General features: G+C 47.5%; 1 protein-coding gene across 3 annotated transcripts in view; it reads left to right on the forward strand.

Annotated features, from left to right (window-relative positions):
- The first annotated feature begins 1 nt into the window (after position 1).
- GNPAT (glyceronephosphate O-acyltransferase) overlaps positions 2-14215 on the forward strand; it is a 29975-nt gene continuing 15761 nt past the window's right edge. For 2 of the 3 annotated variants that reach the window (XM_079107204.1, XM_079107205.1), the window contains exons 1-3: positions 2-214; positions 8887-9069; positions 13598-13774. In XM_079107204.1, the coding sequence (XP_078963330.1) occupies positions 137-214; positions 8887-9069; positions 13598-13774 (438 nt within the window). In that variant the 5' untranslated portion in view covers positions 2-136. Of the gene's footprint in view, positions 215-454; positions 621-8886; positions 9070-13597; positions 13775-14215 lie in introns of those variants that run through there. The other variant, XM_079107206.1, reaches the window with a different exon arrangement.

Here is a 14215-nt window from a genome sequence, read left to right on the forward strand (position 1 = left end):
GGTCCCGTGCGGCGGCCGCAGAGGGTGCCGCCGGCCTGGGCGAGGTCGGGCCGCCCCGCGCGGAAGAACCGCCCCCAGCGGCTGCACCACCGCCGCGTAGCAGGAGCCCAGCCCCGCCCGGGACGGCAGCGGCGCCATGGACGCTCCCGGCTCCTCCAGCTCCTACTTCTCGGTCGGCTCGTCCAGTTCCGGCGCTGTCGTGCTCCTCCACGCGGTAGGCGCCCGAGATCGCGGCCCGCGGCAGGGCTCCGCCCGGCCGGCCCGAGCTGCCGAGGCCCGCCGCCGCGGCGCGGGTGCCGGCACGGTTCCCACGGCAACGGCGTCGGCCGCGCGCCTCGGACTGCGCGCGCGCCGGGCGGTTCCCCGCGGCCGGGCCCGCCGCTCCGGCCGCGCGCCCAGGCCCCGGCCGGGCCCTGGCCCCGGGCCTGGCCGCGGGCCGCCAGCCGCCTTGCTGGCGGGGCTCCCTGGACCCAGCCGCCTGGTGTGTCTGGTCTTCGTCCTTGCGCTTGTTCCAGGCCACTTTGGAGGACAGCCTTTGCCACCCAGCCTGTCGCCGAGCGGCCTCTTCTACTCTGGCTACCCCCTCCTCCTCTTCTGGTTTTTGAACTGGCTTTTGACTGGTGGGGCTTTTTGTTTGTTTTTTGTTTCCACCAGAATGTTGGTACTCACAATTTTCATAAAGCAGCTGCAGGGTGGGAGCCCTTTAGCAGTTGGGATTGCACAATCCTGGGGCATCTGATCGGGTTTTTATTTGTTGCTTTAATTACTAAATTAATTTTTATCTACTTTAGAAGAAAAGAAAATACTGCATTTTGAAGACATAATTCCATGTCCTGGCAGTTAGTGTCACTTTCTGATTTAGGTACAGTGTAGTGTTAATTTGTGCAGGAAGGTCAGCACAGGGAAGACACAAAAAGGCAAAATAAACAAAATCCCCAGTTTCTAAAGAAATGTGACCATCTTCAGATTGGGACAGTCTTCTTTGTAATGTGTAGAAGCTCCTGCGTGCTTTGTGAGGAGTTGTTGGTTTATGATTGCTGTTACCTGCCTATTTCCCTCAAGCTTAATCACCTTAACCTCTGTCCTCACTGACCTTGTCAGCCCACAGTTCTTTGGTGGAAATATTTCATCTTTGCTTTCTGACTCTGGTACTACAGGACAGGCATGTGGGGAACAGGGTTGTGCAGATCCAACATACAGGAAGTTTTGGGGTTTTTTTTTTTTTGCCCTAAACTGGTTCACAAATTGACTGGAATTTTCCTTGTGTTAAAGAGAGGAGTTGGTGTTTTACTTCCTTCTAGCTTTTAGAGTCTGGGTTGAGAAGTCTGCTGCTGTCCGTATTGGTCTCCCCCGCTTTTCTCTTGCGGCCTTCAAAATCCTATCTTTATTTTGAATGTTAGGCATTTTCATTATAATGTGCCTTAGTGTGGATCTGTTGTGATTTTGTGCATTTGGTGTTCTGTAAGCCTGTTGTATTTGATTTTCCATTTCATTCTTCAGGTTTGGGAAATTTTCTGATATTATTTCATTGAGTAGGTTGTTCATTCCTTTGGTTTGTATCTCTGTGCCTTCCTCAATCCCAATAATTCTTAAATTTGTTCTTTTCATGATGTCCCATAGTTCTTGGAGATTCTGTTCCTGATTTCTTACCATCTTCTCTGTTTGGGCAACTTTATTTTCAAGATTAAATATTTTGTCTTCATTGTCTGAGGTTCTGTCTTCCAAGTGGTCTAGTCTGTTGGTGATGCTTTCCATTTAGTTTTTTTATTTGGTTTATTGTTTCCTTCATTTCAAGGATTTCCAGTTTGTTTGTTTTTTTTTTTGAGACTCTTTGTTGAAATAATCTTTTGCTTTGTGCAGGTGCTCTTTCAGCTTATTGGTATTGTCATTCATTGCCTGCATTTGCTCTCTTATCTCATCCTTTGCTTCGTGAATCATCTTAATCATGAATAATCTGAAGTCCTTTTCTGACATTTCTTCTACCGTACTGTCGTTGGATTCTATTACTATAGAATCTAGATTTGTTTGGATCATTTTCTTCCCTTGTTTTTTCATGTTGTTCATGTATCTTCCCCTCTAGCAGTTCAGATTTGGGGTACTGCAGATTTCCCCTTATAGGCTTATAGTGGCCCTATAGGTTTCCAAAACCCTTTCTTTAAGGGGAGATCAATATTAGCAGTGCCCAGTTCAGACACTGTGCATTCCTAGACCAAATAGCCCCTATGGGGACAATAACAAAATTGTCATAATAAACAGAATGAGTTCAAATATTATCGTCAGTAAAACAAACAGATTTGCAATAAGGTCTGCAGTTTCAAATGGAAGACAAAGAGGATGCAGAGGGATGTAGAATGTGGCTGTTAATGGGATAAGAAAAGAATATACAGAAGTTCTAGATAATAGAAAGGGTGAGAGTATAATCAAAAGAAATTTAATGTTAGCATGCAAAATAGGGAGAAAGAGACTCTGGGGGAACAGGTAAACAAAAGGAAAAGAGAGCAAGAAAAGTAAAGAAATAAAAACTTAAATTTTTTCAATAAGGAGAAAAAAGAAAATCTACAGTATAACAGTCATATAGTAATGAAACCATCCAGAGTTCAGTGGCCTGATGCGTGAGCGGTACCTGACAATGAGCTTCAGGTCTCCAGCAGGCGTCTCAGGATGGGATTTGCCCCACCTGAAGATCAGAGCTATGGCTTCCAGGATTATCCAAGATGGCCACTCTGACTTCCAAATGTGTTGGCAAATGGGGAGCTGCAGCTCAGGGTGTGGCCGTGGTCAGCAGGAGGTCCTGGAGGCGGGATGCGGTTGGTCAGACAGGGGTCCTGGAGGTCTGGTGTGTTTGGCGTATGTGGGATCCTGGAGGCTGGGTGCAATCAGTTGGTCTGGGGTCCCGGTGATAGGGTGCAGTCAGTTGGTCTGGGGGTCCTGGCGGCAGGGAGCAGTCAGTCGATGTGAGGGCCCCAGAGGCAGCGAGAGATCAGTTGAACTGAGGGATCCTGGAGATGGGGCTCAGTCAGTCCGGCCAGGGTTCCTATGGGGCCTGGCTGTTGTCTCCTTACTTCCTCCTTCATCAGTGATTTTTTCACCCTAGGACTTATTGACTTTTTCACATGAAAGACCAAGTCCTGTGAACAGTCTCTACTTCTGAATGCTGGACAGCAGCCCTCTTATGAGTAATTCTGGCTACTCCTTGGGATTGCGTAGCCTTACTTCCATAACCTGAATTTCTTACTCCTTCAGACTGTCCTCATTTCCTCAGCTCCACCGTTATTGTGCAATACTTTCTGTTTATCTGAAAGTGGTACTTTAGAGGTATTTAAGATTAAAGCAAACATTAGAATTACCTACAATATCATAGTCATTATTCTCAGTGTCTAAGATGTATATTTACAGATCCAACCCTTGCCTTTAAGGGCATGGGAAGTCATAAAAGTAAACAAATATTTACAATTAAGTGGGCTAAGGACAAAGATTGAAGGGCACAGCATATTTTTGATAGTAAAAAGGAGGGACATCTGATTGTTGGGGACTCTGCAAGGCGTCCTAGAAAAAGTGACACCTGAGCTAACTTTTGAAGTGTGGGTGGTAGATGAGGGAGAGGAAGACAGTCCTAGGCACTGATTGCCTTGCATGTGTGGGGAGCCAATCAGTTAGGCAAGGCTAGGGACAAAGGGAACAGAAGAAGCAGGCAGAGGACATTTCCTGACAAGCATGGGTATCATGTCTGCATCCTTAAGAATAACAGTCTTGGCTTTTTGGGAGGCCATTTATACTCAACACAGTCTAAGAAGACTACTGGTTTTTGGCACAACTATCTGTGGGTAAACTCCTTTACTTAAGGAGAGAGTGTAGGAAGGGAATTGGGATTGGGAGGGAATCTGATGCATAAGCATAGAGATGATCAGGACACTATTGCAAGAATCCAGAGGAGTGAGGAGGCCTGGAGTAGGGCAGTGCACTGAGGTTGGAGGAAGGTTGTGAATTTCTGTAATACTTAGGACAGTAAATTTTTAGCCCATGGAACCAGTTGGCTAAGGGGAGGTAGGTGATCTGACATTGACTGTTGGGTTTCTGTGACTTGGCAACAGAACAGCTGATGATGCCTTTTGATAGGACATACAGGAGACAAAAAAAGATTTTGACAGGCAGTATTCAGTTTGGGATGTGTTTAGCTTGAGATAAGAGATATTTAGCTTGTTGATTATCATGTTATGTACCAGAAACAAAAAGCAACATAATCACTTGAGAGACATCCAAGTAGAGCTAGAAATATGGTACCAGAGCAGAAGAGGAAGGTCTGGACTAATATACCATCCGGCGGTCATCAGAAAGTGGGTTGTATTCAAAGGCAGGGGTCTGTGGTCTTTCAGTGAGATTCTGGGATGAAAAATGAAAAAGTCCTGGGACTCTGACATGATCACCTTGCCGTGTCCCATACGACTCTGTGTGATCTGGCAATGGCTACTGCTCTAACTTCCCCAATCTTGCCTACCGTATGCACCCGCCTGGTCTTCTGTTTCTCAGACTTAACCATAAGCATGCTCTCTGCTCAGAGTGCTCATGCATTGGCCACCCCGGTGCCTGTGCTGTTTCTACAACGTTGCGTTGCTGACTCTTTTTGGTATTGGTATTCCAACTCAGGTGTCATTTCCTCAGAGAGGCCTTCAGCAACTATGCAGCCTAAAGTAGCTCTCCAGTCACTTCCTCATCAGGTCTCTATTTCCTTTATACTGGCTTGCCACGATGACGGTTAAATATGTTCCAAGTGTGCATGAATGTTGTATGTTAAAATGCAGTCATTATTAAAAATAAAAGAATATGGGCTGGGGCTGGGGCTCAGTGGTAGAGTGCTTGCCTGGCATGTGTGAAGCACTGGGTTCGATTCTTGGCACCACATATAAAGTTTCATTGACAACTAAAAAATATTTTTTAAAAAGTGAATTATATACATTTACAACTAAAGTCTATTTAAAACAATGGCAGTACTCAAAACTTAGCATTTCCTAGTTATCTTTCTGAATCATGCTGTGTTCTAGAGGTTGTGTGTGTGTCTTCCTGGAAGGAGGAGCTCCCAGAACATGTGCTGCTGTACTTCTTCCCCTGTTGAGGTCAGGCTGGTAGCTCACAATGGCAAGGGCTGTAAGTCAGGGCTCTCCCGTGGCATTTGTCAGATGGCCGAACACCGACCAACGCACTGCTGGTGGTTTCTCTATGCTGACTGACTTTTACTTGTTGTTTGTCTTTCCTTAAGGGCATTAGTGCTCGTCTCTTGGTTCCTTGCTTGCATTGATCGTGCTACGCACTGGGAAGTGTGTAGCTGAAGGCACGTAGCACAGTGCCTGGTACGCTGCTGCGGGCACTCAGTGACCTTCTTCTGAGTGAATGGGTGCTCCAGAGCAGTCAAAAGTGAGGCTCAAGGAGGGGATTGTTCAGCCATTAGCCGGGAGGGAGAGCCTGCCCTGCAGACTGAGACGGGCAGGGTTCAGCCTCACCTCTTACTTAGCTCTCCTTTGTTTTATATTCCTGGACGAGTGGCCATGCAAATATGTTTACTTATTGGTAGTAAATACTTCTCCAGCACGCATGAGGGAAGGCCAGTTGATAAGCAGTTAACTCAGCCCTACCTGCAGGTAGGAGCCATTTGGTGTACTTTCAAAAATTTTGATACCCAGGCTCACTGCTCACAGACCTAGTTAACCAAGCATCTCTAGTGGTGGGGCCTGGGCATCAGTATTTTAAAAGTTTCCCCAGTTAAAAACCTCTGGGTTTGATGTCGGGTTAGAGTGAGGCTGGGGAGTTTGGAGCTTTATCCCATGACTGTTAGGGAACCATCAGCAACAGGATTCAGGAAGTACCTGTCTTATTTCATTCTATGATGACTGAGTTCCTGCTGCTAATAGTAAGGTCAGAACTATAGAACACTGTACCTGCCTTGATGAGAAGCTCCCAGTTTTGTACAGGAGGCACCAGGTACAGGTCGAATGAAATGTTGGAGACACCATCTTGAAAACTCACGCCTCTCTCTCAGTCGCTGGTTCCATCATACACAGGGTGCTCATAAGAGAGACTGTGTTTTGATGACCATTGTGTCCCCAACACAAACCACAAACCATGCTTGCAGTTGTGCTTAAATATGTAAGAGTGGATGCTCTTCCGCAGAGGTGACAACCTGAATAGAGGTAGGAAGGCTCTGCAGTAGCAAACTTGTTGAGGGAATTGCATGTCCCCAGCAAGACTGTTGGAAGAGGGGAAGTGGTAGGGGTCCTAAGAGCCGGGGGTGTAGGGCAAGAGGCAGGACTGCAGTAACAGAGCCAAGCAGCAGTTGCTGCTGATCCTCTTTTGAAGGCTTTCTTAAAGTGCCCATTTCTGTTGCTCTTGGTGTTGTGAGCCCTCTGCCCTCCATATATCCCGTTGATCCCAATCCTTTTTTCCTTTTACTCCCAGGACCACTAAATAGAAAGTTTCAAGATCCCTTTGGACGCTCAAATAACATGGTGATAGTTTGTTGCAGCCTAAGTGAGCTGAGATAGCTGTATGTTACTTTATTAAAGGGAAATGGGAAATTTGAGAATGTTGTCTGGCCTTATAAGCAAGAGTGTGTGATATGCTGCAGTGACTGCAGTTTTGCACCAGAATTCCAGCAACGTGGCCAGATGCTGGAAAGATAAAGAAGTAGGCCATCTTATCTCCAAGATGATTGTGCTCTGGTAGTGACACGGACATGCAGTCACAGCGTGTGGGCTACACACTGTAACAGACATGGATGGTGGGTGGAGAAGTCCAGACGAGGAGGTGTCGGTCGTGCCACGTGGAGCTCAGGGAGGACCTCACAGAAGAGGGGTGCCTTGCAGGGTGACAGAGGAGCGGGCATTCCAGCAGAGGTGTAAGAAGCTTGCCGGGCAGTGCGGTTCCCTCTCCCAGGCGTAGGTGGTGAGTGCCGTGTGTGGGGGTGTTGGGTGGGTCACTGAAGTGTTTTAGGCAAAGCGTCATTGGGTCAGGACTCCTGGAGACGAGCACAGGGGCAGTGTGGAGGACTGGTGAGCTCAGCGGAGGGGCTGTTGAAGGGAAGGACGGGAGCCCAATGGGACAGGGTGGTGGGGTGCCAAGTGGACACTGCGCCTGCTCAGAGCAGGTTAGGACTGGATGGAAAGGGCGAGGGAGGAGCCATCTAGAGCGAAGCAAAAGGCTGCCGACGCCAGGGACCAGACTGAGATCTCAGGAACATGAGGGAGTTGGACATGCAGAGAAGCGGGCTCTGTTTCGGGAAGGCCAGATGTGAAGTGTGGCAGCCAAGTGTGTAAGAGGAGAGGTCGGAGAAGCTGGCAGAAGTTTGGGAGGCCTGTGTGATTAGTGTTGTAAGCCAACAGAGTAGGTGACCATGCTCAGCACAGCTGGAGGACGGATAGAGGACTGGAGAAGGAGACCTACTGAGGGAAGTGGGAGCAAAGAAGATCTGTTTGTAGTTTTGAGGGGGAAACTTCCTGCACGTCAAGAATCACTGGATTAGAGAAACCAGGTGGATTTTTCTACTGAGACAAGAAAGCCATGAGTTAAAAACCAAACAGGGGAATTTCAGGAAAGCTTGAGGTGGGCAGGGAGAAGGGAGAATTAGAAAATGCTATCACATGGCAGAGGAGGCTGGGAGAATGAAGGCTTGAAAGAGGCCAGGATTGAAGGATTGCATTGAAAGAAGTATGTACAGGATCATTGTGTTGAAGAATGTGCATCTTTGTATATAGCAGAGAATGAAGGATTATATAACTTTTTAACATTAAAAGTGCTAACAATGCTGGGCATGGTGGCACACACCTGTAATCCCAGCCACTTGGGAAACTGAGGCCGAAGGATCACAAGTTTGAGGCTAGCCTCAGCAACTTAGCAAAGCCCTGTGTCTAAATAAATAAATAGGGCTGGGGCTGTAGCTCAGGGGTAAAAGCACCACTGTGTTCAATTCCCATTACCATAATAATAATAATAATAATAACAACAGTGTGATAAATTAATGGAAGATGTACCGTGGGTATAGCTTAGTAATAAGGTGCTTCCCCAGCATGCACAGGCTTCTGGGTTTGAGCCCCAGAAAAAGAAGAAAGGAAGGAATTTAAATGACATGGAGCAGTATTTAATGACATTAAGTGAAAAAAACACGTTGCAAGTCCCAGTGTGTATGTGGCAAGGAGAGACTGTGTCCATCTGTGTGTTTAGAGGTGGTCTCTGGATCATGGGGCGATGGGTGATTTTAATTTTTTTTCTTTGTGCTTGTATGTTCTAAATTTAAAAAAAAATTCTTTTTTTTAGCTCTAGATGGACACAATACTTTCATTTTATTTACTCATTTTTATGTGGTAGTTGGGCAGACCTTGGCCACAGCGGACATAGATGCTCTGTAGGAGCCTGTGTGAGAGCTTGCTTCTTGAAAGAGATTTCATTTTGTTTGCACCCGTGTGGCCTTGTTTTATTTGACATAAGCCCATATATATCAAATGTGGTCTTTTAACATATTTTGATTTAATTTTTAAAGCTAAGTAGAGGCAGACAAAAGCCTGTCAGTGTGGTAGAAGAAACCTTGCAAAACTGATCAGATTATTCTAGAGCTTAGTATCTTGTCTCTGCTGTTTTTGTTAATTTTCCCAAAGGGATACTGGTTTTACAAAAATAGCAGCCAAAAATATGCTAAGAATTAAATACTGGCGTATTGATCCTGATCACCATTCCGTCTCTTTCTCTTAGTGTCTGAAAACCTAACCCCAGAACACTTGGCTCTCGTCCAGATGCCCAGGCTGGGGTCTTGGGAAAGGTGGAGCCTTTTCATTGTCGTCCCTGAGCTGTCCCACTCCTTTCACTCATGTGCTCACTACTTTCTTTGATTTGCTTTATTCACAGAAAGAGCTTAAAAACTGGGATGATTTTGAAGATATTTTGGAGGAGAGGAGGCATGTCAGTGACTTGAAATTCGCAATGAAGTGCTACACACCTCTTGTCTATAAGGGAATCACTCCTTGCAAGCCGAGCGATATTAAATGCAGTGTTCTCAGTTCTGAAGAGATTCATTATGTCATTAAGCAGGTGAGTCCTCCAACCACAGCCAGACTTGTGCGTTGTCACCAGTTCTGTCTTGTTTCTCTGAATTCACTTTGATGAAAGTTTTCTTTTAGGGTTAGCTGTATTCAGCGTATTCTCCAAACACCGGCATCCCTGTGACATGTTTGCCTCTTTCCTGGGCACTGGAGCCCTGCTGCCCGCACTCGCATAGTGTCTGGGCTGTCAGGGACAATGGCAGTCACACACCAGCAGTGACTCAAGAGCCAAGGCCCTATAACTAAATGCTGTAGGACCGCTAATTTGGTGTGGAGTCAGGGAAGTGATTTTACTTTTAATGAGAACTGAAAAGTGATTCAGGTTTCTCCAGTGAAGTTCCTGGCAGAGCAGAGCATTATGGCTTCAGACCTCCAAGCGAGAGTACTAAGGAGCTCTGAAGAACATCGGTGCTTGGGTCTGTGCCAGTTCAATTGAAACATCAGCGTGAGGGAGCCTGCAGCAGTAGTTTTTCAAAAAGCTCAAGTGATTCCAAACAGTAGCAGAGTTTGGGAGCTGCCAGGGAGATTTAAGGACTGGGAGCGAAGAAAAAGCGTGTACTTTCACATGTGGAAAGTAGCTCAGTATGTCCAGAGCAGGGAACAAAGATGGGTGACGAGATGCTTTTAGCCTGGAGTGGTGAGTGGGGGCCTGTCGAGAAGGGCTTTGTTAGCCTCGTGGAAAATTTGGATGTTCCGTGTGTAGTGTGAAGCCATAAAAGCCCTCGAGATGGAGTGCGATGTGCGCTGGAGTGCCCTTATTCTAACATCAAAAACAGAAAGCGCATCTTGATGCTCTTGCCGTAGTCCCCCTGTGCCACCGTCCCTGCCTGGACTGGGGTACAGCTGCAGGAATCGGAATGGACAGGCTTCAGAGGTTTGAGAGGTGAAGTTGATCTTTTTTGGTGGCTGTGTGGGTACAGGAAGGAAGGAAAGAATGAAGGACACGCTAGAGCTGTTCAGTGGGAAAGGCACTGAGACCAGAGAACGGGATTGGGAAGAAAGCAAAGTCTGCTTTGGATGTGTGATTTGAAGACCTCAGAAGGAAGGTGTTCTGTAGACAGTTGGGAACTTCCTGATGCCCAGCCTTCTGTGTCCCCTTGCCAGGCACTCATGAGGCCCAAATCTGTGGTGACAGACTGATGTCCTTCCACTATTGCTTGCCTGTGTCCATCCCACCCGCTCCTCAGGACCGAAGCTGTAGGAATGGTGAAGGCCTGGCCTTTCTGCTCCATGGCTCCATTTTCTTTCGAGTCAGAGGAGAACATACTCTTTCCTAACAGTCTCCTCTGGGAAGTACACATGCCCCTCTGTCCTTGTCTTGTGTATTCTGGTCCTCTGTAATGTCCTCAAGAAAGCCACATGTGACTAATGTGTTCTGCAGAGAAGGGAAGAGAGCACCTCCAGAAACACGAGTTCTCGCTTGACTGCTGCCGCGCTGGCTCCCACACACAGAGCTGGCTCCATTGTGCCGACCCTCTCCCTGGCCTTGCTGGTCGCTCTAGTGCCTCGCAGAGCCGCCTGCCTTTCGGGTGGTGCTCGGAGTGGTAGGTTGGGGCACACTCGTCCTGCGCTTCCCTTCCAGCCTCCTGGCCTTGGCTGCGGCTCTTTCAGCTTCCCGAGTTGGCCCCTGTTCTGGAGCTGGAGCTGTAGAAGTCTTGCTTCTTGACTTTTACATTCGCTTTAAGCTGGGTCACGGCCTGGGGAAAGGTATTGCCACCCTCTCATTTCTTTTGGTTTGGACGTTGACCTGTGCTCCTAATCCCTTTGTTTTGTTGTCCTTACTTAACAGAGAAGCTACCAGTTTTCTCTGGCTAGGCCTATTTCACAAATGAAGTCAGACTTATTCTCAGTAAAAACCCTTGTGGGTAGTGCGTCTCAGAATTGGCTCTTAGAGTCACCAGGAGAACTTCTGCAAAAAGTTAGCCACCTTTGTGCCTCACTTAAGGACAGGGCTCGGTTTGGAGAGGCGTGTTGCTGGGCAGTTCCACGCTTGTAAGGAGCGTTGCAGAGGGTGCTGTCAGACCTCGGCAACACAGCCTCCTCCACTGCTGGACTCCATGGGAAATGAGTGTGGTGGAGCGTTGCTTCTGGGCCCGTGGTGAACACCAAGTCAAGCGCAGGAAGCGACCTAGCTGGGAGCTCTGATGGAATGCGAGGAGCAAGGTAGCGTGCCGCCTCCTTGGTGTGTGGGGCTGGGACAGAATCCGGGCCTTGCAGGTTCTGGGCAAGCGCTCACCCTGAGCCTCACCTCAGCCCCATGTGTGCTATTTTACAGTAGTTTTTTTTTCAAACAAGAAGAAGAAATACACTCTAAAATAACAATAGAAAGTGTAGCATAGTAAGTACATAAACCAGTGACAGAGGTATTATCGTTAAGCATCACGCCCTGCAGGGAACTAACTAGAGGTGCCGTGCTCTTGGACGTCTGGCTTCAGTCGCTGTTCTTCAGCATCACCACAGACCAGGAGCAGTGCATTGTGCTAGGACATCAGGACAGCTACAGTGTCACCAGGCGTGGGCACCTCTTGGCTCCATTGTGACCTTACAGTTACTAGACATGGGGAACCTCATGTAGATACATCTTTTGTTATTGTTTTGTGGGGGGCGTTGCTGGGGATTTAACTCAGGGTGCTGTACCACTGAGTCACATCCTCAGTCCTTTCCTTTTCTTTTTTTTTGAGACAGTGTCTTGCTGAGTTGCCCAGGCTGGCCTTGAACTTGTATTCTTCCTGTCTCAGTCTCCCATGTCGCTGCAATTACTGCCATGCACCATCACACATAGCAAGATTCATAAATTTTTAATAAGACTATTGCTACAGCCATCAGATTTAAAAAAAGTTTTTTAGTTGGAGATGGACACAATACCTTTATTTTATTTGTTTATTTTTATGTGGTGCTGAGGATGGAACCCAGTGCCTCACACATGCTGGTCAAGCTCTCTACCACTGAGCTACAGTTCCGGCCCCCACCATCAGATTTTTTTTTCCAAGTTCTTTAAAACCAATCAAACACAAAAAAAAATCAAACAAAGAACTCTTTAAACAATTACATTAAACCAGTTTCTCCTATATCAAGTTAATGACCATAAACCACCAACCAGCAGGACACCTCGAGCTGCCATCAGAGTGTGCTTTCAGATGCACAGGCCACAGTGCATTACAAGTCACTTCATAACTGTAAATAGCTAAGTCAGCCAGAACCTCTCCAGGGGACCCTGAGAAAGAATTAGCATTTTGCAGTCTTAGGCAAATCACAGTACAGATCTCCCAAACCAGCCAGGTTTCTCTGTACCAATATCTCTGCCTTGTTGGTACCACAGAGTTGCAGAATTCAAATTTCCCTGGGTTCAGAAGAACCTGGATTGGCTCCAGGTAGTCCCCGATAACAAAGAGAGGAAGGGTGAGGTCTGATGTGCATTCCTGGGGAGAACTTAAGCCAGGGGTTAAACTTTAAGGCCCTTGGATTCCAAACATTCATTTCTCCTCCTCACCAAATGGTGGTAAAACACAGCCAGTGTCAAGCTGCAGAGGAAAGGGAGGCACCGTGCAATGGAGTGATTTTGGTGGCTTCACAGACCTCCTTCTTCTGGGGTCTGAGGGCTGTAAGTGGCAGCCATTTGTAGGCATCATCTCCTGCCTGGCCTCTTTCTTTGGGAATGCAATTTCTCTTCCAGTTTCTAGCCTTTAAACTTACCTACATGAGACCATTCAGTTTTGCACCCTGCACACAGAGCTGCTACACACTTAGCATGTGGCATGAAAGCCAGAGCCACACTGAGCATGCGGCTCCCCCAGCCAGCCTGGGCCCTGGGCTAAGAGCTGCGCCCAGGCCAATACCAGCAGCAGCCCCACCATCTGCAGATGGCTCGCCTACTGCCACAGCTGGTGTGACTGTGGGCTCTGCCGTCAGGCACATGCTGGGTTGTGCCATCACTTACCAGGAGCCTCAGGAACCAGCCAGCCCAGCAGCAGTAGCTTGGTGGCCCTTCTTTTATGAGATAAAACAAGTTTTGAAGTGTGCCCAGAACCAGGGTGTCGTTAAGCCCTATGAGAGTTTCAGTGAGGAGCTGAGATGGAAACTGCAGATGGAGTCTTCTAATCAGGAAGTTCAGGTCAAAGAAATGGAAAGTCGGCTCTGATGGCCAAGTTACTTTAGCATTAAAATGTCACTGGAAGTGGCAGTGTGAGAGGTGAAACCTCACTTCATAGCACCCTTGTTTCTGAATGGTGGTGGGAGAGGGCGCTCCCGCTGTTCATAAGTTCTCTGAGTTGACACGTTTGTGTCCCCTCCTGAAACCAGCTGTTTTGATGTTATTCTTCGTGAGTTAATTAAAGTGATTTTCTTCCAAAAAGAGAAAAAATAAGACCATTTATCTACTGTGTTGGAAGATACATCACATCAACTTAAAACAAGAAGAAAACACACCCTCTTGGAGTTGTGTAATACTGGTCCATGTGGAGCTAGCCATGCTGGTTGGAACAGAGTTCTAGCTTACCTCTGCGTCCCTGTCCTTCCAGCTCTCTAGGGAGTCCCTCCAGTCTGTTGATGTCCTCCGCGAGGAAGCCTGTGAGATCCTGGATGAAATGAGCCATAAGCTGCGTTTGGGAGTTATTCGGTTTTTCGCCTTCGCTTTGAGCAAAATATTTAAACAGATTTTCTCGAAGGTGTGTGTGAATGAAGAAGGCATCCAGAAAGTGAGTATCGGCAGAGCCAGCCCTTGGCACTCTGGCGCCTTCCGAGGCGCAGGCGGGTTGCCTCTTCTAGGCTTGATCTTCCTTTCTTCCTGTTAGCTTCACGTAGTCAAGTTCGACTGACAGACCAGGGTGCCCCTTGTTCACGGAAGTCAGAAATGTGATGCTAAGAATTTTGTCTGTATTTCACCCAGACTCCCCTCCAGTATTTCCTTTATCCTTTTTGCCAAATACTGGTGTGTTTTTCCTGTAAATAAAGTCATTCTCTTGTGGTGTGGTCACCAACATGAATCAACCTGGACGTGGCACTAGGAATGTGGACCTCACAGCTGTCATGGTACTCGTCTCGCTCATGTCCTGCATAGCCTAGAAGTCCTAGGGTGCGTGCCGCATCCAGCCTCCTCCTCCCTCTCTCTTCAAGTCCTAGGATCTAGAATGGCTGCT

This window comes from Sciurus vulgaris (genome assembly GCF_902686455.1).
Source record: "Sciurus vulgaris genome assembly, chromosome: 12".
NCBI classification, from domain to species: domain Eukaryota; kingdom Metazoa; phylum Chordata; class Mammalia; order Rodentia; family Sciuridae; genus Sciurus; species Sciurus vulgaris.